The sequence below is a fragment of the Ceratosolen solmsi genome, unplaced genomic scaffold (genome assembly GCF_000503995.2).
Source record: "Ceratosolen solmsi marchali unplaced genomic scaffold, CerSol_1.0 scaffold39, whole genome shotgun sequence".
Classification (NCBI taxonomy): domain Eukaryota; kingdom Metazoa; phylum Arthropoda; class Insecta; order Hymenoptera; family Agaonidae; genus Ceratosolen; species Ceratosolen solmsi.
In genome coordinates this window covers 3229127-3256109 of record NW_011948433.1, presented here as the reverse complement: position 1 = coordinate 3256109, position 26983 = coordinate 3229127, and the positions used below count along the sequence as shown (strand labels likewise).

Below are 26983 nucleotides of genomic sequence, written 5' to 3'. Positions count from 1 at the left end.
GACGGCGAGCGTTATATAGAGTGCGGGGGGTGTTTCTCGCGACGAACTACCAACTCTAATTTAACCCTCGAAGCTGTGGGGGGTGTCGGGGTTTGACGCGAAATTTGATTTGAACATTTTAATATTGAGAGCTAAAATGCAATTCGGACGATTTCTCCGTAACGAATTGCTGTTTATTGCTGGAGGGGGTTGAAACATGTTATAAACATTTGCTCGGGTCAATGTGTCGTCTAATGCTCACACGCACAAATACAAGCGAGCGTAATGCTAGTAACTCCCTCTCTCTCTCTCTCTCTCTCTCTCTCTCTCTCTCTCTCTCTCTCTCTCTCGTCTTTTCTCTTTTCGTTTTAAGCATCGCGCCGTGAAACGGATTACCAAGTGTGGGGAGATTTTCAAATGCTCCAGTGGCTTTCGATTAGCAATTTCATAGTGCGCCCCACGCGCAACGATTAAACGCATCTCGGACAGAACGCATGCGATGAGTCATTACGTCCTCTTCTGGCTCGCTGACTTTGCAATTTTATTGGCAAAATTTTCCAATGTGCTTCGCGTTGATTAATTAATTGCATCGGTAAATAACATCGAGTCGCGCACTATACACTAGTCCCGTGACTCGATAGTTCGCGCGCACCTTTTCTTGTGCGCCTTCATCGTACTTCATCCATTATATTAATTACACGCAACAATTACCGACTTTAGCAACAATCTATTGTCTCATTGTGCGCGCGTGCGCGTGCGCGTGCGTGTTTGTACGATGCATCGCTTCTATTGGCTCTCTCGCCGCCAACGACGATGACGACGACGACGACGCGGACCACGACGACGATAACGACGATTATTGCAATATTTTAATAAAAGACAATAAGGTTAGCAAAGACCAAATCGCTGCTGTAGAGAAGGACGTTTATCGCTAGCGTCGAAGCTATTCGGGGTCCCGCTGCTCGACCGCCCGCCCATACGTAAAATCGCGTCGAACTTTCCCTAAGTCCATCCAATCGTATATCGAATTTCAAATTTTTTTGGGGCGCGAGGCGTCCCAAGAAAATAAAAAGTTCTGATTGAAAGAGTTTATAAATTTTCGTATTTCCCTATCGCGTGTTTACTGCCTATACAAGCCGTAGTCGAAGAAAACCGATAAAAAGTTCGCCCCGGAGGAGGCGCGCTCGTAGTCGGGCGCGCTTGGGGTAACGTTCTTAGAAAGTCCTAAATTATGAAATTCTCGAGGTGCGCTGCGAACACGTCGTCGCCCACGACATGAAAAAATGAAACAAGACGGACGTTTTTCCGAAAGTTTCGCACGCGCGCGAACGACGCCGCAGGCAATTAAGCTGGTGAATCTGCACGCGCCGCCGACTCGGCCATTGTCCTGGTTATGCACCGCCTGAGGCGAGCCCAAAATCCAAGATAATTTAAGGGCATCGGTCACGGCTTATATCTCCATTAGATCGGGGTGCCGCCGCCGCCGAGTCTTATTATACGCGCGTATTAAATGTGGCCACATGCGGCCAGATGGCAGGGACGACGACAATCGATGCGCGTCTGCTCCGCCGCCACTGCCATCGCCGTCGATGCCCGTTAAATCGCCCGTAAAGGAACGAGTAGCCGACCACCGACCATCCACCCCCGGCTGCCGCAAAAAAACGCGACCGAGTAAAAATGGTGGACGGCGTCGAAATGGTGAAAAACAAGAGGTTGAGGCTCTCGAGGGCCGTCCGGCCGAGCATCCCCGTGAAGGACCTTTGTCTGCCGCGGATGGACGTGGTATAATCTAGCATCGCTTCACCTCCCGACCCTTCCCACCCTCCTCACGCCGCTCGCTACTCGCTACTCGCCACTCGCCATTCGCTACTCGCCTCTCGCCACTCGCCACTCTATCGTTCTCAGGACTGCATTACTCGAGATATCGCTTCCGGTGCAGAAGCGCACGACCTGTGGACATAATTTTCTCGTATTTCGCATGTAATTTGGGCGATTTAACTCGTCTCGCGCGCGGGCTCGAGGCCTAATCGAGCGACGTCTGTGCCCTATTCAGTGGAGGATTGGGGGTGCGGGGACTGTCAGGGCGGATTATGTACAGCGGCAGTCACGTGAACGACCCTACTGCGGTGTACACAACGGTGGCGGCGCATTCCCGATTCAACGATTTCCATGACGACGGTGTGACGTAGTGTAGCAGTAAAAACAGCAAGAGCAGTAACCGCGACAGCAACAACAACAGCAGCAGCAACAGCAGCAACAGCAGTAGTAGCAGTAGCAGCAGTAGCAGTAGCACAAGCAATAGCAGCAGCACCAGCAACAACGACAACGGCAAACGCTCGGCTGGTCGATAAGTCCTGCGCGGACGCTTCTGCGCGTTCGCGCCCCGTAGGGATCGAACGATGGAATGACTCGGTATACGTGTATCTGTGCGGACTAGAGAGAGAGAGAGAGAGAGAGAGAGAGAGAGAGCGAGTGTGGGGGAAGGGGGAAGCGAATGCGATCGAGAGCAAGAGGAAGGGACTTCGTCCCTCTTTCGCAACCCACGTGCTGAATCCTCTGCGAGTACATGAGCGCGCGCGTAAGAGTACGTGGCGTATGTGCGCGCGTGCGCCCGATAGTCCTCGACTCGTCCATGTACGTCGTCGGGAGGCTTTCAATTTCGCATCCCTTTCTTACGCGGCCTCGTCGTGTTCCTTGCCCATTATTCCTCTCTCCGGTAGCGACCTGCCCTTGGCTGATTAAATAATATACATGCAGTGGCTTCCCCCTCCCGCCCCCGCTCTTGTGCATCAGCGACCGCGTATCGACGTGCTCTCATTCGAGCAGCCTACACGCACACCCAACGGCTTTTTCCCTTTATCTCTCTCTCTCTCTCTCACTCTCTCTCTCTATCTATCTCTCTCTCTCTCTCTCTATATATATATATATATATATATATATATATCGTACAGTCTCATTCACTCACCCTCACTCACTCTCACTCTGTCGTGCTCCTTTTCTCGACTCGACGATACGGGCCGTACGAAAAGATACGCGCGCGTGTGCGTGTCTACGTTATTTCAAGAGGGGTTGACTGCGGGCGTTGCTGACACTCGGCTCCTTCCTCCGAGATCTGACCTGCATACGAGCTTGGCCCCCTATGCACACCCTCCTCGTATTTTTCGAAGCTCCTCCACCCTCCAACCCTCCTGCGCCCTCTCGACAAAGTAAAGAGACACTCGCGTAGTACCCCCTCACGCCTTCTCCATTAGAAGCCTCGGTTGTTACGACTCGAGGAGGCACTCGAGAGATGACGCTAAATGTAAAACCGATTGTCTTGGAGATGCGCAGCCTCTTCGCGCTAACGTGTCATCTCCAAATACGTGGCCCCGTGTTTAACATTGAGGTGTGCGTATCGTCGGGGCACGGCGCCGATTAACGACGTCGAGATTTTTGGTCGATCGGCCCTTGGCCTTTGCTCCCTCCTCACCCGCTGCCCCCTCCGCCGATCGCCGTTCATCCCGTCCCAAATGCCAACCGGTCCTGTCCTCTTGTTCCCAGTCCCTCTCTTACCCTTTTCGACCACCATCCGGGGCCCGCGCCCTTGGCGGGCCACTCGACTTTTTCACGTACTCGACGGGTCGGACGTACCTTCTGCTGCCTAACCCTTCGAGCGACAAACGCCAACCTACGACACGACTATGTTCATTTTCCAGACGTCGTCGAGCCCTCGGTGCAGCACATTTTAAAGAAACGTTATTTAATTCAAATGCCATTGGCCGCACTCGTTATTCAGCGGTCTACGCTCCTCGGTGTAGCTAACCCCTTACACGTGGCTCCTCTTATTAAATTTCAATTTCGTTCTAGATTGTATGTGTGTCGTGTATCGATTGGTATTCGTTTCGAGCATCCGCCGTTAATTCATTAAGATTGAATTTAAATTTGAAATCCAGTCGTCGCTATCTTATACGATGCAGTTTACTTTAAATAGTCCGTTCGTCACCTTCTTCATCGAATCCTGGCTGTCGCGCACACGCGCGTTTCATCAATTTGTTGAAATTGTATTTCATTTAAAGTTCGTCGACACTTCTAGGCTTTCCTCGAAAATTATCCCACGGGATTATTCTGGCCTGTGGTGCGGCCGAAAATTTATCGTATTCGCTTAATCACGTTGCTCGCGATTTCGCCCCCCCCCCAGCGCGACTCCCCTCCCTAAACCACCTTCCAACAACCTCGCACTCCCCTCTTATCATACCCCGACCCCAATCGGCCGCTCTAACCAAGTAATGCAGCGTTTTGATATTCCGCGCGAGCTTGCCTTATAATAAAACTGGAATATCAGCGAAGGCGCGCTTTGATAAATCTTTTTAGACGCGGAGTTTACAGAGGGATTGGGAAAAGTAGTCACCGTCTTCGCGAGTGTCGAGCGAAAGATACTCATCACCGGCACGCATCGACAATAATACTTTAATCCACCATTTATCCCAATACTCGCGGCGGAGAGTGTATCGAGCGAGAGAGAGAGAGAGAGAGAGTGATGGAGAGGTGAGGAGAGGCGCGAATAAAAAGACGAGCGCGTCCAAGTTCACGTGCCATGGGCCTTTCGAAACATGAAGGAGCAAGAGCGTTTATTTTTAAGGGGCAGGACCGGCGTGTATTTTGGGTCGAAAAATGAGGGCCGAGTCACGTTAACGTCTCCAGCAATTAATGACGATGTGATTTTGAGACGATCGGCCACGGCTCCCGTCCCCCTTCGTCTCCTCCTCACCCTCCGAGAATATTCGGAGATTAATGCGCTCGGCCGTATAGTGGATAAGAATCGAATTATGCACTTAGCCGTTGTCGCCACACGCACTTAAGCGCGGATACGAGAGCGCGAAGGGCCTCTCCTGGTGTCCGCCAGTTGATCCTTTCCCCGTCGACAAATTGATGATTAGGACGGGAGATTTATATACCTGCTGGAAAGAGGAGCGGGTTGGACGATGGTGGGAGGGGGGGGGGCAGTTGGATCGGTGTGGCGGGGCGAGGGGGCAGCAGATGCAGGTCGTCGTATGGCATGTTTTCGTGTTTCGTAGTTAATGGGGCTTTTACACTTTTCATCATCTCCGGATGAAACTCTCTGCCTGCGACTACTATGAATTATTCCTTTAATGCTTTAAGCGCTTCGGAGTGCTTTTGTTCGCGAGACGACGTTTTCCTTTTTCCACTCCAACCAGTTTTTTCTTCTGTTTCTTCATCCGGGCTTCCGATAGCCTGCTTATGCATTTATGTGGTATTTTTATTAATGATCTGTCTTGAGCTGTTGCGCGTATCGTCGTCCTCATCCTCGTCCTCGTCCTCGTCCGCGTCCTCGACGTCGGCTGCGGCGACCAGTGGATGTCAATTTGTTACGTGAAAAATGTAAACATTTTAGATTTCTCTTCGGTCGAGCTCTACCCACGGAATTCACGCTTTTGACTCTTGAGAAATGAGGATGAGATAGAGAGAGAGAGAGAGAGAGAGAGAGAGAGATAAAGAGAGAGAGAGATAAAGAGAGAGAGAGAGCGAGAGTAGAGAGAGAGAGAGAGAGAGAGAGTAAAATATTTTATCTTTTCTTCAATAAAATAACTACTTTCAGGGAATATCGTCCATCATGTATAAATGGAAATTCCTATTTTATCAGCACTCCTATAAAAATTAACAATACACTGTTTTTAATGGATTTTCTGTTTCTTAGTCGAAGACGCGCCGAGTCAATTTAATTTAATAGCCTTCTTGTATTTTAAATATATTTGCCGAACCGCGTAAAGTTGGAGGAGGAAAAAAATTCGCGACGAAAATAAGGAACGTTTCGCGCTCTCTATAGCGCTATTTTACTAATTTTCCATTTTACGAGTGTGCCGTTCAACAAGTTTGCTTTAAATTTTCGAGAAATATTATAGAATGAAATGGCATTTATGCTCCTATTACTGATAACTCCACGACTTTTAAAAATAAAATTTCACCTTCAACGTAATATAAACAATCTAATGAAATTATTACTCCGAGGCGAATAAGTATGAAAAATTAATAAATTATCGTAGACATTAACCGGCACTTATCTCCACCACTAACAAAGATAATTTGTTATCCTGTCCTAGATATTTTACTCATAACCTGCGTACACCAAATGTTTACGACTGGGCATTCAAGCATTCCAGTTATGAACACGAATGTTCCCCTTTATTCGCGAATTCCAAGATTATCCGGTAATTATTATACTTTGTTCGGTCTACTGTTTAGCCATCGTTTCACAATGCCTCTCCAGTGTTCATCCATCACATCGTCGCTGATCAAAACGTCCTGATCGTTCGGCAGAGCACATTATGTGGCGCAAAAAAGCTGGTGCTTGAACATTACTTTACCCATCTCTTCCATGACCTTTCTCATGAGCTCGGCCGCAATTATTCCTTCGTGGCTGATATTTTTTTGCGCATTTCGAAATACTGTGGTGCCGACTAACTCTGGCATCCGCGGTAAACCAAATAATATTTCATAACTCTCCTCGCTAAATGATAAATGGATAATTCAAGATTAGGACTAGCCCACTCGTCGAGGAATGAGATAAATTAATGTGCGCTCGGGCCTCAAAGGCGTGCGGCCCCCTCCATTTTCCGGCCACCCCAGGCCGAAATAATGAGCGTACATCCCGATAACGACAGCAAAACGAAAAGCAGTTACCGCGAACTACCACCGCAAATACATTCAACAGTCGTCGGTCCAATATTTATTTATGAGATCCATCGGCTCGGCCCGTAACGAACGCACACACGTGAGTGCGCGCACGTGTGCAACATAGAAAAGGAAATTGGCGCGGGAGGGGGATGGAGGCGGTGGGGTGGGACGAGGAACGGAGAAGAGTATGAGGGAAGAGGAGGAGAAGAGGAGATGATGAAGCCAGCCAGCCGCCACATCCACCTCCGCATAATATAGTTATTGGCATATCATATAAGGAAGGAAGGCGTCGATATTTCAGAATTTCTCAAAATGAATAAATCAGCGGCGTCGGACGCTGAACTTTGCAATAAATGAATTCGCGGATCGAGAGAGGGACCGTGCTCGAGGAAACCGTGTTACGTACGTTATATGAGGGGTGGGTTGTCTCTACGGCCGGCGCCCCAGTGCTCCGTAATTTCCCCGCGGACTGTCTCGCTCTCTCCCGTATAAATTTATCTTCTATTTGTCTTATCTCGAGTCACTTCGACAGCTGTCATCTCAATTCTGTAAAATGTCGCCTACTCATCTGAGCGCAAGCGACCAACTGCAAGCTTATATCACGGCATTTTCGACTTTCGCCCTCGACATCGCCCTTGCCCTCGGACTCCTGCCCCTCGCGACGCTCGCTCTAGTGTCTGTATGCGTGTAAGCGCGCGCACGCTAGGCACGCATGGAGCGCGCTCAAGAGCATTACGCGCACGTACGTCGAAACTCTAAACTGATCCGACATATGTTCGTTACTTACCCACGCACCGACACGCGTATACATACAAGTATATGCGTATATCACGAGAAAGTAGACATAATACGCAACGTGCGGCTGCTCACTGCGAAAGCTCAATTTTGGCGTTCCATACGCCGTCAACTAAATACACGTGTTCCCTCTTTTTCCAGCTCGCGCCTTTCATTCGATTGCTCCCTTTCGCTATCTCACTCTCTCTCTCTCTCTCTCTCTCTCTCTCACACACACACTCACGCACACGCACAAACTTTTTCTCTCTTATTTCGCTGCTTTGTGTAAAGGGCAACCCTCTCTCCATCGCTCTACTCTGTTCAACACAGTGCCTGCTTCTTCTATTTTTCGCTCTCCCCCCTTTTCGTCGCAAACTCTCGCACTCGGCTCTCTCTCTCTCTCTCTCTCTCTCTCTCTCTCTCTCTCTCTCTTTCTCTCTGTCCTTATCGATTTCCATACTATTTTTCTTTATCCCTAGCTTCTTTTATTTCGCACATTTCTCCTCTCACCTTCACTACCTCCCCCCTCAGTCCCTTGCATTTTCTATTTGCACGCCTCGCTCGGTCTTTGTCGTCTATCTGTTGTCCTTCTTTGTCTGGACTACTGGTACGGTGAAGGCACTCCCAGTAGCCACAACTCCTTCCCCTCCTCTCTCGCTCACCGAAAAACCATCTTTCTATTCTCGCACATGTGCGTCACTTTCGATAGAAATCTCGCCTACATTCGTACGTGCACTCAACTTGGCGCATACCCGTGTCATATCTTCTCGATGATTCTGCTCGTCGATCTCGAATGGACCGGAGATGCTGCGCCATACACGTTGCCGCATATTTTTTGCTCCACTCGCCTCTCTCTCTCCATCACTATCTCCCATTTCACGTCATCTTTTTTAGGTAGTACTCTTTTTCTATTTCCATCGCTATTTTTTTATTTCTACGGAGGAAGCAACTCAGAATGAGCGAACGAGAACGAGAGCGGCGCAGGCCAGACTATGCGACGAGCAAAAAAATTAGCGACGCCGTACAAAATGTTACATTATAATGGACGCCTATGTAGGACAAAAGGGATGCGAGATCCTTTTTACGTCATATTTCGGAGCGTGAAACGGCCATTTCTCCCTCTTTACACCCATCTCCCTCACTCACTCACTCACTTTCTCTCTCTCTCTCTCTCTCACTCTCTCACTCTCTCTCTCTCTCTCTCCCTCTTTCTCTCTCTATCAATTCACCGAACGCGGTATTTTCATGGCACAGCTTGTTTTTAAAATACAGCCTGGCTGTACCACGGCTTTTTTCGTTTCTTTTTGGAAAATGTCGAAGCTTAATTAAAAATTGCGTTGTTAAGGATTTTCAACGGCAAAAAAAGTGGTAACTCGTAATGAAAGTGGAAAGCGAGGCGCATTACGCTTCTCGATCGTACGCCTGTGAAAAATTTACCAATTATTAAATGTTAATACGAGACGAGGTGAATTATTCTATTTTTAGTTTTGGCCTCGACAAAGACAACAAATAGCTTTCTTATAATTATCAAAGAGAGCTAGCTACCTTTGTAATGAATACGGCTATTTAAAAGTTTCTTGTTAAATTACTCCTTTACCTTTCCTTTCCCTTCAAACAGCGCCACGACAATGGATTACCGTCACACTGACAGTAGAACGCCACGTCCGTTTCAAGTTTGAAGTTTACAAAGACAGAATACTGTGATCCATTAGAAAATTCCAGTAAACAAAAATCAAAATTCTCCTCAGTTTTTTCAACTTTTTTTTACAGAACTTGAAAACTTTTTTCAGTTTAAAATTGCGCGGTTCTTTAATTAAGTTCACCATCGATTTTACAAAATCAAACGCGAAAAATGATGCTTGAAAAACTTTCCAAGTCAGACGATATATTTATAACGATCGGGTTTATTTTTAAATCAATTTAAAAAATTGAACGCACTCTTTTCCAATAAACTGTCTACACTCTATAAACAATTAACCAATTACACGTGTATTTCAATCGCCATTGTTCAATCCTTAAAAGCGCACTTCGCTCGCGCAATAGTTCGTTTATTTCAAGCCGAGCATCTGAAAAAAAGGAAAAACAAATATCGCAGAGAGCCGAAAATTTTTTTTTTACATGGATATTAATTTAAAAGTTTCATATCGTGGCCGAAACGAAATACGGAATATTTACGCTAGAGCGATTAATTTGATTACTTTTATTCTCGATATCTTGAACGCATTTGCATGGATATATCGAGATAATTAAAAAGAATGACACACAATGCGTCCAGTCGTTAACACATTTTTAGAAAATGTAAAAGAAAGAATAAAGAGGATGAAAAAGAGGTCTTGAAAAAGGTAACGATCGAGCAAGCACTACTACTGTATCACTACTTATCACAGTCTAAAGAAAAAGAAAAAAAAAAAAAGAAAAAGAAAATGCAAAATTATACACACATGTCCATATCGTGAACGTTCCTAATGACTCGCGTGCTCCTACTCAACTGATTAACTGAATAATTCGAGGCCGTATGAGGCCGCGTGTCACGAGTCCGTCGAGAGCCTCCAAACAGTCCTGAATACAGGTTCAGGACTTGCACCCTACTGATTGATAAAGACCGTGCATTATTGCACAAAATGGCGAAATTACCAAACGGCGTACTATTAAATAACATCGTCTAGGGTGGCGATAAGGGACGCGAGTTGTCCATTATCTCTTATCCCTTATTTGATTCCGCGGCGTCATTGGCAGTTATTTTTACGCAGCACTGGCGCTGAGGATAAGACGCCGTGGAGGAAAGTTCGAATGCGCCGAGATGAAAATATCAATGGGAAGTGCTTTTATCGCTCTTTTATCGCGACAATAAAATAAGCACGAGTATAAGGTCGAGCAGGGTTGACAGAAAATTGGAAGGAAGGAAGGAAGGAAGGAAGGCGAGCCCCGTCATCGCGTCATACGCCTCCCTACGCACGCGAATAGTCCGTAAAAAGCGCGCAATTTCGTTATCTAGCCAGGACTCTTAGGGTCCTTCTACTTTGCCCCATGGAAGATTCTCGAGCGAATGTGTACGGGGAAAATGCGGGGGTGCTGAATACATTTTCGAAGACGTACTAACAAGAAGAGGTACCGGATGTTTGCTATTCGGCCATTAAAGTAAATGGGCCCGCTTTAACCTAGTAAGGAAATGATAAATCCTGTTTCAGGGGTATAAAGAAACGTGAGACTTGAGCAACAATTACTCGGGAAAGTTTTAATCATTTTTTATGGTACTTTACGGCGATAGCGTTGAAAATTTGTATAAAAAATAAATTACACTTTGTTACATTAAAAAAGGAAGAAAAAAAAGAGAGAGAGAAAAAAAGAGAAAAAGGAAAAAAAAAAAAAGAAAGGAAATGAAAAAAAGAAGAAGAATGGCGGCTTTATGTAGCGTAACTGCTTACACTTATTATTATAATGCAGGATAAGGATCTTTGCGATAATAATATAATATTTGATCGAACAGACGGTAGTAATGTTTTATTATACGATGAGCGTTGACAAAGATTTTCATTTCTCTAACGCGTCGAAAGTAATATATGCGATATTCATTAAAGCGATAATCTTTGAGTGCACTAAAAATCAATAATGTCATAGATAAAGTGAAATTGAAACAACGGCAATGTAGCGCAGATTATTCATCACCTTTTTACGGGACTTTTACATTAAAGCGCGGCGCATTGTGCTTACGCGTACGCGACGAAATAATGAAAAAGTTATTGCGACGTACGCGCATAATAAGAAATAATTTTACCGCGCGCAGGGATAAAAATCCGCCGATGCGAATGATGAAGCGAATGAATTAATTGTTCTATCAAGTTTATCGATCAAATACATTATAATATAACAACGCTTGCCGCGAATTGAGTTTGCAATGATACATAATAATACTTTTAGTAAATAATGCCTGGATATTAACGGGGCAGCAAAGCGATTTTTCTTTATACCTAAATCGACGAAGCGTTTCTTTCTTCCGTAAAAGTACTTTCGAGCTTCGTTCGCAATTCCTTGTATAAAAACAGTGATATCGTATATGATCCCCACCATCCACCATCGGTTAATTGAAAAAAATAAAGTTCCGATATTTACCTTCGTTCCCCGCCCGCCGCCCCATCCACCACCCCCTCCCGCCCCCTTTTCCCACATTTCATCTGCAACTTATTTCGATATGCAGCGACGATAACTCTCAACACACATAAGTACTTAAGGCTCCGTTGATCTACTTATAAAGGACGGAAATAGCCAAGTCCTGATATCTTGTGCCCCGAGCTCTCGGTCGAATAAGAAGCTTAATACCCGACCTATAAGGAAATGAGAAAAAAGCCACGATAATAGAGTACCGCTATACGTAGGCTCGCGGTTACCGAGCACCCGTTTCCCGCGTTCCCGGGAAAGCTCGTGTTTCCGATTCGTGGAAAATGACGTGACCCAAATTCATGACGATCTTGATGTTATTGTGATGTATGGGGCGTGTACAGGGACGAAGAGCGAAGGCTATTATCTTAATTATTCTCTGCCTCATCTGTCGATTTGCTGTCAGATAGAGAAATCAACGCGTCGCACGCATTCCGATCCCCAATCCAGTGTAATAATAATTGTCCGTGTAGTTGGCTTAACGCATGCGCCGCGGGTACGTCGATGACTTTCGATGCTTTCGCGCATCTAATTTCAAATACAAGCGACTCGTCTTGTTTACCGAGGATAGGATTCTTGCGCTCGGCCATTCCCTCCCCATTCGTATTTTTCGCCAAATCTATTCTCCACTACAATACGTCGAATAAATTGAATTCCTTCTCGAGTACAATAATATTGACGCCGAACAATGGAGTATTAACGATGACATTCGATTCTCTTACGAAAAAGCTTTCCTGCATTTTTATAAAATAAAGATAGGAGGGGACGGCGGTGGTTTAGGGTGGGGTGGAGTGGGAGGGAGAGACAGTTAATCGGCTTCTTTTAAACGTGACGAAACAAATTATTAATCGTGTAGAATGTGCAGCGGTGCGGACGACACTACGCGTAACTCGTGTGTGGGCTTAGACAGAATTTTTTTAGTCTATAATTTTGATGTATTGAGCAAAAGTCGGTAGAAAAATATGTAATTTAAATAGTCATAGTATTTTGCATTTTCTGCAATATTTCCAAATGTCCGCTCTTCAGACCTCAAGCACCATAATAAAGAAAGCCAACTTTACTCGTATTGACGACCATTTTGTGGAAACAAATGTGTGGCATTGTAATAATAATGAGTGAATTTCCGAAAGATGGGGCGGGGGGGGGTCAATTTCAAGAAAACTGGCTCTTTGTATTTTACAAGCAAACTTACGTTGAGCGTAAAGTTCGCTCGTAAAAGTAGCATAAGCTTTTTACAAAATCAATGAGCGTTACTCCGCGAACTTTGTGTTTTCTTGGACGAAAATTTTGTGAACAAAGCACTTGGAGTCATCGGCAGGCTTATAATTTATCGATCGAAAGTTATTTTGGGGCAAAGTAAAACCATTATAAAATATAAAAGATTCTTCATGATACCACGGTCAAACCTATTATGCTAAAATTGTTATCTTAATCGCATTACGTATGGAAATATCGTTAATGGCTTTTGTGCAGACAATCCTATATATTTTACTAATCCACTCCATTGTAAAGTAAATTTAACGTCTTTGTTTGTGGCACTAGAGCAATTTAATTAACTTTACTTTTATTAAATTCGCGTACTATGTTTCACAAGTAAAAGTAAGTAGTTTTTATTTTTTTTTTTTTTTACTTTTTCATATTTTAAAAAAAAATTGAATACTCTATTTTGATTTATTTTTTATCTTGTTAATTTAGTTATTGATTGATTTATTTGCTTGAAAACGTTTTGATTAGAATGTCTTGGCCATTTAGGATCTATACTGTCCTTACCACTGTTTATCTATGAAAACTCTTACGTAGGGAATATGCATTTCATGCGAGCATTTTCCATTAGGCGGACCCCGAGCTATTCGCGCTATAGATAAGGAGCATTACAATCGCATTGAAAGACTAGACTATATTTAATCAGTTATGAAGCGAAATACTGTCGCCAAAAGCCTCATGTCGCATTCAATGCCCATTTTAAGTGGTCTTATTTTCTATTGTGTCTTCCGTTAGATGTCTATCCAGGCCGTTTAGTTTTCATTTAGAAAATATTAGTATTATCCACCCATAAATAACGTATAATTAAATGCTCGTGCGAGATAAAGTAAATTATTAGAGAATTAAATTTAACGTTTAAATTATTTTGCACTTTTTGTCAAAATCCATCTGATTAGGCGTAAATTTACATCCGCATTTCATACGCCATTAAGGTGGAAATTTATTCGTATATATTAAACATAAAAATTTGTTGCCGACACTTGGGGATCAACAAGGAAATTTACAAGCGCGTGCCAATGTCCCTTAACGCTAACGCAAAACAAATGTCCGAACTCTTTATATGATTTTTTCCTTTTTATTTTTGTTGTTTTTTTTTCTTTTTTTTTTTATTGTTTTGTTTTTGTTCCTCTACGTGCCTCATGTGCCTCTATCACGTGAAGCGAACAGAGGCCGAATCACGCCATATGCCGCGTCGCGTGTTTTCCAGCAACATTGTTACAAACATTCGTTCTCTCCCCCGCGCCATTCAGGCACTGTAGCCATTGTCACAAGAGTCTGGTAGAGAATGGCCCGAAAGAAAAGAAAAAGTTGGCGCGGCGAGGAAATTAAAAAGTCGCACCGCAGCTCAAAGCCGCGTACACGTTCAGGCGATGCGCCAAAGGGAAGAGTTTTCAACGACTCTGGCACTACGCACACGCTCAGGTACATACGAGAGTAAAGGTCTACCGATTACGTGCGCGTAACCACCAAGTAACCCCCCTTACGTGCGCGGAACCACCAAGTAACCCCCCCCCCTCCCACCGCCACCGCCACCGCCACCACCACCACCACCACCACCACCAACTATCGACACCCCGCCACCAATCAACTCGTAGCCATCATCATCCCCCATTATTTTCCCACAAAACTATCGCCGCGGAAGAGATATCTATTGTTTCAGTTTCTAATGAAACATCGGGAATCACTCCCACGTGAAGTGCAACGTACACTCGGGGATACGTAACGGCTGTTTCGATCAACTATCGTCTTACCGCGGAGAAAGTATTGCGGAATTACCGTCTAGGTAGATCGAATGAGAAAAAGGAGAAAAACAAAAAGAACAAATAAAAATAGAAAAGGCAAAGGAGAAAACCGCGGCACAACTTTATCCGAGGATGAAAACCAATTTATCCTTGCTTTTTCAAATTATAGAAAGGGTGCCGCAGAGCTGCTTGATACGACTTGTTATTTTTACATTTGAAAAGGCAACAACTGGTACCAAGGTATTAAAAATAATGAGCCATCATGAAGTTCATTTTTGTGTAAAGAGCGAAAGGGTACGCATCCGCTTTGAAAGTTTCTACGTACGTTTACTTTGTAATTCATTGTTATTTTATCTGGAAAGAGGCTATACTATGGCCTTCCTCCATCACCATCCCTCCCCCCTCACCACCCTTCCCTCTTCCCGTCCCACTCCCGACCGTTCTTCCCGACCTACCATATTTATCTCTTGCTCTCGCTCTCACTCACACTCTCGCTCTCTCTTTTTATTTATCGCGAAGCTCGCTCAAGGGCGTTAGCGAGGACAAATGTGTGATAAATTCGCACGCGGTCCGACGCATCTACTGATTAACTTATTTTTAAGCTGCAAACCACGGACAACTTCATCGACAACAAGACAAATACGCCGACTGAAATACATTCAAAAGAAAGTCCTCGTACCATTGACATTATTAGGGACTTAACCGAAGCATATTTAGTGGGGTTCTGCCGGTTAATCCTGCCGAGCAGTCGACCCCGCGTGTAAAAGAGGGCTTTAGCCCAGAAAACGGGGCGCGTAACCTGTTTTACCGAATAACATCGTGGAGTATCCCCAGACCCCTTCATCCTCCATCTTCTCGTGCACGCGCGCACACTCGCACGACACAGCCGTGCATGCGAACGATGACAGTCTGGGACAGACAGCCACACAAGCATCCATCTACCCACACCCAAGCAACCAAATGTACACTTATGGGAGAAATGGATGGTGATGGTGATTGGAGGATGGGTGATGGGTGATGGGTGATGGGCGAGAGAGGGGATTAAATACGCGTGTGTATGGAATATCGATCAGCGTGACACGTCTGCTCTCTCCTTGTTAACGTAGGGTGCGGACTGCAGCAAGAGCGTGTGCCCGGTGCTGTGCTCGAGCCACGGACAATACGGCGGCGGTATGTGCCACTGCGAGGACGGCTGGAAGGGCGCGGTGTGCGACATTCCGCTCGGCGACTGCCAGGTCCCCGACTGCAATCAGCACGGACAATGTGTGAGAGGTTCCTGCGTGTGCAGTCCCGGCTGGAAGGGCGACTTCTGCTCGGAGCGTGAGTATGCCGAGCCCTTCATCCTTTTCCCTTTTCCCGTTTGCACGGGGATTTTTAGCCCCGCGAGGGTCGCCGCAATGCATACTGATTTGGTGATTATTAATGGGCGCTCATGCGCCCGCGTTAAATAGCCTCGTCGATCCCCTTATAAACTTGCCATGATCGAGGGATACTAAGATTATGTGACACCGGGATCGGCGAATGATACCGCCTTCACCGAGGTCGACTAAGCGCTAATTCCTCGCGCAACTTGTACGCGCGAGACGAGCCGGTCGCCTTGGACGTTAATCGCTAAACATGGTCCTGTACGCCCCAACTCCTCGCCTCCGCGTACGCCGCGGAATTGTAACGCTAGGCAACGACGCGCCTCTCGCGAGCTAACGGCGTTTTTTCGACGACCCTGAGTGAGAATTAGCGAGTCGGCTCGCCTTGCGGCTCCTGCTGCCTACTCCTGCTCTCTGTCATTCATTCGCATTCAAAGGATTATCGAGCCGGCCTACAAGAAACAAGGATTAATTATGCGCATTCTAATGGAAACGTCACTCATGAATATTTACGTTTGTTTATCAGCTTTATTCGCGGGTTATGTATTCCAATGAAGTATTGTTCTCCGGATTTCGCTATTTTTTCTCTCTTTTTTTACTTCTTTTTACTCTCGTTTTCAGGCGCCTCGACCGATACGAGCTCGAGCAACATTTTTGTTTCAATGCTGCTTTTATCGTCTTTCGTTCATTTTGCGGGGATGAGTGAGGATGAGCGAGGATCTTAGCGCGCGGGACGACGACAAATACGTTGCTATTCGTTGTAAAATCCATAATTTTCGGACGCGTTGTCATATTGGTAATGGGAAGGCGTTGGGCTCGGGGAGGGAAGAGACGTTTGATATTTGATGCCGGGATACTTAATTACCGAATTGCTTACATTTCGTTTATACATGAATTTAGGATTCGATTTGTTTATCACAATAGTGGACATAATAATATTGCAATATTTATACATCGTGTCGGTGGTGAATTATTGAACGTTCGCTATACGGGTTATCAAGATTTTACATTAACAAATAGATGGATAATCAAAATATGTGTGGCAAAAGCATTTTGTCATATTTATTACTTATGCATTTTCGTTACTCGAGCTAGGGAAATGCTAATTACAAACGATTAATTTCGGCTTAATAGTGTATTCGTATATTAAAATAAATTAACGAATCAACGAATAGTTATAGTGGTACAGGAGAACGCCCGACTGCCCCTCGATACGTGTTCCAATAGTCGATTGGCGTTTGTGGCCAAAATCTTTTTTTCGTAAAGATGTGAAGTACGTGAGTGTTACTTAAAGATGACGCGTCCGGCACAGAAATTCGAACATTCGACATTTGAATTTATCGATTGTGAAGTTAACACGAGAATCCGACTAGTCCGATTATACGTACGCCAATGTCTAATGAAAATTCGAATAAGCAGGTAATAGTAGAAATTTCATTGTTTCTCCATTTGGGAAATTGAATAATTATTAAGCTAAATAAATAAATAATGCAGGAACCGTGCAATTGAACTTTTGAACTTCGTAGTATTTCCCGATGGTTAATGATGAACACACTTTTACAAATTTATGAAACGAAATGACATACGGATAGTTTACTGAAAAATTCTCTAACATCCTGAATAATGCAAAGGTAGTTAAGAAGAAAAGTAGTTAATATAATGCCGAAGAATAATTTATATATCCCAATAAATTAATAACAATGTCATTTTTATTAAGAATCTAAAAAAGAACTGAATATTGCGGTATATGATTTTTTTTTTACTTTTTTTTTTTTTTTTATATTTTTTTTTACTTTTTTTATTTTTTTTATATTTTTTTTTTTTTTTTTTTTTTTTTTTTTTTTTTTTTTTTTTTTTTTTTTTTTTTTTTTTTTTTTTTTTTTTTTTTTTAATAATGACTCACTATACAGAAAGTTTATTTTTCATAATTTATAATTTTTGTGTTTCGTAAATTTGAGAATTTTGAAGTAAAAATTTATACCATACTCGGCTGACTAATCGCTTACGGCAAGATCGAGAAAATTTTCTTTTTAAAACTTGAGCATTTTTACTAGCTTTTTAACAGACATAATATGGGTCTTTATTACTTACCTTTTACTATATACACAAATTAAATTATCCAAATTGTAGAAAAGAAAAAGAAATAGACAAAGAAAAAGAAAAAACGAATAGATGAGGAAGAAAAAGAAGAAAAAAAAAGTATAAACCAAAATCTTTTTGTTAATAATTTATAAAATATTACTGTAGATTCGCTTGCATTATAAACTACATAAAATAAACTTTTTACAACTTAAATTAATTTCTGCTACTACATTTTAATCTTGGTAATAAGCGTAAAAAAAATACATAGGTGAAAATATCTCAACAGCTTTAGCAGATTCTAATCAACATAAATTTTCGAAAAAGATTAAAAAGTACTTAGTCTGAGGTATTTCACAAAGTATTCATTACGTACGGGTTACAATTTATCAAATTATTTTCTACAAAAAAAAAAAAAAAAAAAAAAAAAAAAAAAAAACAGTTATAAACGTCGATAAATTTGTCGGGAATTATTTAGGAAGGCCTGTACCGCGATTACAGAAGAATCGTAATAATAAATAATTCTTATGATTAATCAACAAAATAAGCCATTGAAATAAATCGGTCGTCCAATATAATAAATATGGAAATAAAATTATTACAGTTTTACATGGAATACCGTACTATCGTGTTGCTCCAATCTCAGAAACACCGGATGAATGATTTTTCAAAGCAATTTATTTCATCGAACGCGACATCGCCGTAATTTCAAGAAAAACTCGGTATAATTTACGCATAAACTATACACGGGCGTAAATATTTTAATTCGTGGGGTTAAAAAGAGAGTGAACGAGGAAAAAAAAGCCTATAATAAAATCAGAGAAAAAGTACGCGGATAATGAAATTCTAAGCCGAGCGCGACACGCGTCAAATTTCGCAACTCAGTTTTCACCGATCGAGTAATTACACAGGTTGAGCCAATTTTCTTTATTCGGGCCGTTCAAAATCCATAAAAAATTATCACGGAATACGGTATCAAACTCGAGTCGTAAAATATTCGATGGTACGCGTTATCGCCATACATAACATAAGTATTCGATTAGAATAGCAATCGTGCCGATTATCCATCCTTTAGCAGCACTCTGTAGCAGCTCCCCCGCGTTCGGCCGCGACTCCTCCCGACTCATCTCCGACTCTTGCATTTTGCAGCGGACTGCTCGGATCCCAACTGCGGGGGCCACGGAGCCTGCGTCGAGGGCAAGTGCTACTGCAAGGCAGGTTGGCAGGGCGAGCGCTGCGACCAGGTCGACCAGCAGGTCTATCAGTGTCTGCCCGGCTGCTCCGAACACGGGAGCTACGACCTCGAGGCCGCCGCTTGCATCTGCGAGGAGCACTGGACAGGGATCGACTGCTCCCAGCCGAGCTGCGGACTCGATTGCGGACTTCACGGGACGTGCGAGAAGGGCCGCTGCAAGTGAGTTTCATTGGCTCCCTTATCCTGTCTTGTGATATTCTGTTACGCGGCTTTGGTCCATCATCGGGCCTCTGATGCTACTGTGACGGCGATTCGCGCGGGTTTTAGCGCTTCGCATCGATCGTTGAGCGCTATGGCCCCATGATGGCAGATAAATCGTCAAAGCAAACAGCTATATCGATCGAGTCGGACAAATAATTATGAAATCTGTATGCGGTATTACTAGAAAATTTTTATGCTCGCTGTATTTTCATTGTGTGCATTAAATTTCATAGGGATACTAATGGAGTTTTGCTCTGCTAGTCTCTCGAGTTTGGCAGGCCATTCTCTCTCTCTCTCTCTCTCTCTCTCTCTCTCTCTCTCTCTCTCTCTCTCTCTATCTCTATCTCTCTGTCGGCCTTTTATTTATGAAATATTTAACGTCTCGGCGAACAATGTCATCGTCGTCGAAACTTTATTCGTACAAAACACTTGCCTAATTACCTTTTCTTTCAAGACGGCGCCTAGCATTTTTCTTCATCTACTTGCCTCGTTTACACGATGCCAACATTGTTCGCGATAATTTATTCCCTTATATTCTCCGAATAATACATTATGGTGGATAATGTTATATTGGCTTTGTGTAAACAGACTCGACAATTACGATAACAAGTTGCGCACTAAGTTGCAAGAAATGTAATTAGACGAGTGTATCGTATCGATAAAGCCTTGATGAGGACGATGACATTATTCATTGGAGCGTTAAATATTCGATGAATAACGAATTTTCCTTCTGACTTGGAACGATCGGCAAATAAAACTCCACTCTCATCGTAAAGCACAGTCGAGAGGAAAATGTTTTTTAACAATTTCATATTTTTAATAATATTGTGACGGGGCGAATTATCAACTCCTCATAAAGTTTTGCGTCCCGCTAACTATAAAGTATTTTTATTTCCAATTGCCTCCGGTCGTATCGCGTAGAACGACGGCGTTTTTGCTTTTTATCAATCTCCAGGATATAAGATATCTTTCGTCATATTTTATAAACATTAGAACAATGTTTTATAAACAAATTTACTTCCCAATCCATTGTTCCCAGCAAATAGTAATTTTTCTTGGCGAATGTGTGTGCGGGTGAATATCGCGAAACGTGCGTTACGACGAGAAAAAGAAAAAATACGAAAAATAAATAATAATCGGGCCCATCTTGTACTAGGAAACTGTTGTTTGGGTAAGCCTTTCGGGTGAAAATGTACTTCTTCCTGGACGCACTATGAAAACGCTTTGCCAGTGGACCGCTCCTGATGCATTTTCCAAGCTGTGGAAGATATCTTAGAGGCCGCCGCCGCCGCCTTCCTCGCTTGTCCCTCTTTGTCCCTTTCTCAAGCAGTTGCCAAATGTTGATCCCGACAATATTTGTCGTATTCATCGAGAATAGCTACGATCTTTCCGAGAACAAAATTGCTTTTCTTTCGCCTCGCGACTTCCCTTGTATTAACTCATGGCGCGCCTCCCTTTGCCGAAATTCAGCTTAACTCGTCATTCTCTTCGTTACCTTCCGCCTCGCGTTCCTCTTTCGACTTGAACACACTGGCTTCCCGCCACCATGTGTCCCGCTACTGTTCTCGTCAGCTCAATGAAACTATTTAACGCAATTGTTACGACGGCCGACTATTTGACCCATTGCCTTTATCGATCGTCGTTTCTCTTTTACTTATTTATTTATTTTTTTTTTTTTTTTGTTTTTTTTTGGCGAGGTTTGTTTATCTTAGCAATCTAGCGTGCTCTTTGTTATCATTAAATAGAAAAATAAGCAAAAAAAAAAAAAAGCTTTTTAACGAAACCAGAGAAATAATGATACTTTTGCGAATAGTGATTCATAAATTTACATTTATAAGCTACGTGGTATTTCGTCAATAATAATTGGATTCCGATCAAAGTAACGAAGTGAATAGTTTAAAGCGCAATTTTAGAGCGATTGTGGCCACTTCATGTTTTAAACATTTATTTAAAGTGTGCAAGATTTGATACTTTTATTTTTAAATTGTACAAATCAAATTATTTGCAGGTGTCAGGATAATTGGACAGGAACGAAATGCGATCAGAAACCTTGTGATCCGCGTTGCGCGGAACATGGCCAATGCAAAAACGGTACTTGCGTATGCAGTCAAGGTTGGAATGGAAAGCACTGCACATTGCGTAAGTTTTAACATTTGACGTATTTCCGGATAATGTTCGCCACTCCGTCCATGCAAAATTTTTAATTACACGACACCGCCTCCCCCACCCCACCCCACCCCGCGATCTTGATGGCCAGTCATTTATAAATCCGGGCCAGCATTCAGAGATATGAAACATGAAGTGCATTGAAATTTTATAACTCAGAAATAGGTTACATTTTATGAATATTCAATCAATTTAATACCTCTGCTGGCTAAATCGATAGGTATTCAATTATTTAATAAAAGTCACGATTATATGGGAAATGTGGTATTAGAGTATGGAAGGGATAAGGATCAACGAGCGTGTCAAAATGCGATGTCAATGGTAAGATTTGAGAACGAGACCTTCCATCCAGCGTTCAATAATATAAATATGATAAAATTACAAGGAAAAAAGAATCGAATTAGTCCCTATGGCCATTTATAATCGCACGTTACAGCGTCTAGAGTAATAATTGCGCAAACTCGCTAGTAAAATTATAAAATCTTTCCTAAGCGATACGCTAGAGTTATTTAAATATTCACGATTTCATATGGCACGCATTTATTACGGGTTTTCAAACATTGAATCAATACACAGAGAAACCCAAACACAATGACACACACACACACACACACACACACACACACACACATATATATATCGGAGCAGAGGCTAAAAGCTGGCCCCTAAATAATATAATCTTTTTCCATCGAGGCATCGAGCGAGGTCCTTGATAATAATAGAGCCTCGGTACGAGGACTCAAGCCATACACGTCAAGCAAATCGAGCGATTTGCACGTGATAACTGCCTCGGCTCGTAGCCATCACCTTCCATCCAATCTCAAGCTGAACGCTCTGACCGTCGTGTAAAACACCATTTGCAAATATTCCTTTCAGCTGGATGCGAGAACAAGTGCAGCGGACACGGATCCTGCACACCCATCGGCGGCGAGTCCAGTTGCGAATGCGTTCCAGGATGGGCGGGCAGGGATTGCAGCATCCCCCTCGAAATGGAGTGCGACGACGACATCGACAACGACGGCGGTGAGATAATCGAATAAATTGCAGTTGCATATCGCGAACAAATGGATCGGGCGCGTTGAGTGCCGTTGACAAAACAATATCTTTTTTGCACTCCCCTCGTCTATTTCCAGCCACCGTTTATCGATAATTTTACGGGGAAATTTCAGGGTCGCCGAGCGGACGCCTACTTACGCCTACCGTATTTATGATTTTTCGTTATATATATAGATTTTTTTTTTTTTTGTTTTTTTTTGTTTTGTTTTCTAACCTCGTGGTGCGACATCTATTTTAGCCTCGAATAATTCAACTTTGTAATGCGCATGTTGAAAGTTATTGCTTTTATTGCTGGTCTTATTAACGACATTATTAATTTTCCTCCCGTTTGTTAAAGTAAAGGGCGAATATTTCAAAATGTAATCGTAAACGTAATCGATGGTTTTCAGTAATTGGTATAAGATTCTTTCATGCTTCAACCCTTTTGCAGACGTTTATTAATTATGCTCTTAAGATTTTTTTTTTGTCGCTGTAAATAATTGCTTGGAAAAATTTTTTATCATAAAACGCAATGCGATACAAGCGACACTTTCTCTATATCTCATAAATTTCGCTTTAGTCGATGTTTATTCTATTAAAACGTGCCGGGAAATAATATCATTAGCATCAATAAGTCACTAAAGTCAATAATTAAATAGACTTTATGCATTCTATTAAAAAGAAAGCAAATATAAGATTATTGGGGGAAATTTATTTGATAAATTATCGATTTTCAATTCGCATGGTATTTAAGAACGATTGCATATAAAAATAATATTCAATTGCATCGACTATTAAAAATATAATTCACAAAATAAACGGGAATATCGAGTTTGCATAAAATATAAAATATGTTAATTTAATTTATTCATATTCATTAAATTGTACATTGGTAGAAAAAGTTGAAATTTTGATATGAATAATATATAATGTGTGTGCATTGCTATTTATTATTACTCTTTTCTCCGTAATCGCACAAGTATTCCCAATTGCCGACTAAATTTTCTTATTTTGCTTGTTTATCGAGTAAAAATGATCGTATAATAAATGCTCGCTTTAAATAACTAATTAATCGATAGCTGCGCGTATGTTCTGCGAAGAAATCGGTTGTTTCTTTTTTCTTTTATTAAGCAATATCAAACTTTCATACTTACGGGCGTAAATTATTCTCATTTGCAACTCACATACGAATCTCTACACTGTTGCAGCAAATGTTTACATTTGCCCAATAACCTTGAATTTTTTATCAAATAAATTTTTTCTACAATCGAATTTCCGTAAGATTGAATTTTATCATTTAGTAAATTTAGTTAAATTTAGTCTAGCCGATCGTTTTCTCAATACAAACTACACCGAATGTGTTTACTACGCGTAATGGAACACTACAAGCAGAATAAAATTTACTTGACTTTGGTAAAACTGATTTATTTCGACTCTTCTTGTCCATTCGTTAGAATTACTCCTTTTATTATTTTTTTTTCTCTTCAAGCTATTCAATACAGATTGTCAAATATATAAAAGAGAATCGTAAAGAGTAAAGTTAGCTCGATCGTGCTTAGGACATTGATAATTTCGTTAATGAAATTATTGGGAATATGTGCTGCTCTAGCGGAGTCTAGTCAACTAACAATGAATAAGATCGAGGATTAATAATTTAATACGTAGAACCATAATGCCGTGTTAGAATGAGATAGCAACGATTATTGCGACGATTTAAGCAATATAACGCTGACTGTACAAAATATTATGTAGCGAGGCGTTTGGTACGCAAATCCGCAAAAATCGGCATGTAACAGTTACAATGGCTAAACGATCGAGCCATCCCCCTCCCCTCCCCCGTACCATTCCTAGCCCACGTCGCGTCGTTCGTGATATTTTCCATCAAAAAGATAAAAGTATTATTTATTTATATACAGCGTGATTAGACGCGGCTTATCTATCCGGCGAATCAGATGCATTTGTGAAGCATACGCCTCTGAATATGCATTTATGAGACATCTTGCGTGCTAAATCAAGATTAGTATTAAAGTTGAAAAATAAGTCAAAGCAACTTTGCCCGAAGAATTTAATCCATCGTTATGCTAAGCGGCCGCGTATTATGACACGTTAAAAGCTAATAAATCGCCGGCTATTAACGCGAGCAGCCCGGCGCTGAGATCCGCTCAGTTATTATGACAAATAAGCAGGGGCGTAATAAAAATTTCGCCATACTTGCAGACGGGACGAAGGATTGCTCGGACAGCGAGTGTTGCTCGCAGCCGGTGTGCACCGAGCACTTGATGTGCATCGCCAGTAAGGATCCCGTCGAGGTACTCCTGAGGAAGCAGCCGCCGAGCGTCACCGCGACGTTCTATCAGCGGGTTAAGTTCCTCATTGAGGACAACAGCGTGCAGAGCTACGCCCGCATTGACGAGTACAGCGAAAAGTAAGGAGACGCCAATTCACTCGTAATTTAAGTCGGGCGCAATTCGTTTCGTCGACTGGGGGCTTCCTGCGCTCCTTTGTGCATTTATTAAATTAATCCGAACTATGCGGGTTTATTCGCAAACAGACACGGGAAAGAAAAGAAAAGAGAAATTTTAATCAAAGTCTAGAGTTTCAGTCGGAAAGTAAAATTAAGAGAGAGAGAGAGAGAGAGAGAGAGAGAGAGAGAGAGAGAATAAATGAAAGAGAGAGAAGGAATGAGAGAGAGAGAGAGTGTGAGTGAGTGAGTGAGTGAGTGAGAGAGAATGAGAGAGAGAGAGAGAGAGAGAGAGAGTGAGAGAGAATGAGAGAGAAAGACAGACAGACAAAGAGAAAGACGAATGAAAAAAAGATAAAGATAAAAATGGAGAGTAAGGCAGATGTACGGAAGAAAGAAAGGAAGGAAGAGGGAGGAAAGTAGGAAAAGGAGCCTCCTGTACGCATAACTTTCCTTTTTTTCTTCGTGTACTACTAGATAAGGATATACATAGTTTAAGACGTAGAAGATAATATTGCATGCCTATATACATACATATATCTATATATTGCTAGGCGAGGTGGTCGATCCAATTTCTACTCCAAATGGAAGAAAATTTATCCAATCTAGTTACATCGGTATTTTTAGAACTTATACAGCTTTGAATGTTGCACTGTGCAAATTCAAATAATGGTAACGATAATCAAGGCTGCGTCGAATGGTTAAATAACGCGATTGCTGTTTATATGTATAATTTTAATAATAAATTGCTTTCTCAATACTTCAACTTATTTCGAGACTCCCGATCATTTCTTCACAACTAACGCTACGGCAAAGATTCGCATAAACAAATAATTAGGAGTGATCAATTTTCTCTTTAACAAGTAAATATGAATATCAAAGAGCCGGAAACCCCCGTCTATTCACAATCGCATGAAAGCAATCGCAAGAAAATTAGCTACTTAAGCCTTAGACATGTCAGCCTTTTCGCGGATAATTTTTTTCGAGTGAAATTTTTACTCCCCTCGCCCTCCGTTACGTGGAATCTTCCATGAGGAATAAAGATCGACCATCGTCGAAAACGTGAATGATAAGAAAAGCAGTCTTTCAACATAGAGATGGGCTGTGCGACAGAGAGCAAGAGACGATGATAAGAAAGAAGGAAAATGAAGGAAAGTCCCCCTCCCATACCAATCTGTTTCATTAAATGCAAAGTGGAGATTTAGCGTATACAAAAGAGAAAAAATTGAAATAGCAATATAAAGAAAGAAAGAATATGTTAGATAAGAAAGCGGGGGAATCTCCATTACCCCACTACGAACAGATAGAGAAAGAGAGAGTATGCGTGTGCGTGTGAGCGCGTGTGTGCGTGCGTGCGTGCGTGTGTGTATGTGAGTGCGTGCGTGTATGTGCGTGCGTGCGTGTATGTGTGCGTGCGCGTGTGATAGAGAGAGAGAGAGAGAGAGTGTGTGTGTGTGTGTGTGTGTGTGGGTGTGCGAGTTGACGTGTGCGTGCGCGCGTGCGTGATAGAGTGAGAGAGAAGCCCCTCTTTGAGCCTCCCTCTGCTCCTTGTGTATCACCTTTCCTCTTCTTACCCTCCCACGAATGACAGAAGCACTGGCATCACCTCGGAAGCACGCCGATCAAAGGACCCGCGCTCTCTATTTGCTCTTCCGCTATTCTCTGGGGGGCGAGGGATGTCCAGGCGACATGGCGCCGCGTTGACTCACTGAAATTCATGAGAAATGCTCTCCCTTGCCGAGATTAACCCGCTTTGGACTTTTTAACTTCCGAGTCCTTTAACGAGTCGCTCTTTTTCGGGGAATTACGGCGGAGAGTCGTGAGGCGTTTGAAGTGG

At 42.6% G+C, this 26983-nt stretch overlaps 1 protein-coding gene across 4 annotated transcripts in view; it reads left to right on the top strand.

The window, feature by feature from the left end:
• The window catches only part of Ten-a (Teneurin-a transmembrane protein), a 99265-nt gene that overhangs the window by 47458 nt on the left and 24824 nt on the right, over positions 1–26983 (top strand). For all 4 annotated transcript variants that reach the window (XM_011502547.1, XM_011502546.1, XM_011502545.1 and 1 more), the window contains exons 5-9: positions 15692–15905; positions 19178–19442; positions 21493–21623; positions 22527–22673; positions 24903–25110. In XM_011502547.1, coding sequence (XP_011500849.1) covers positions 15692–15905; positions 19178–19442; positions 21493–21623; positions 22527–22673; positions 24903–25110 — 965 coding nt within the window. The remainder of the gene's footprint in view (positions 1–15691; positions 15906–19177; positions 19443–21492; positions 21624–22526; positions 22674–24902; positions 25111–26983) is intronic.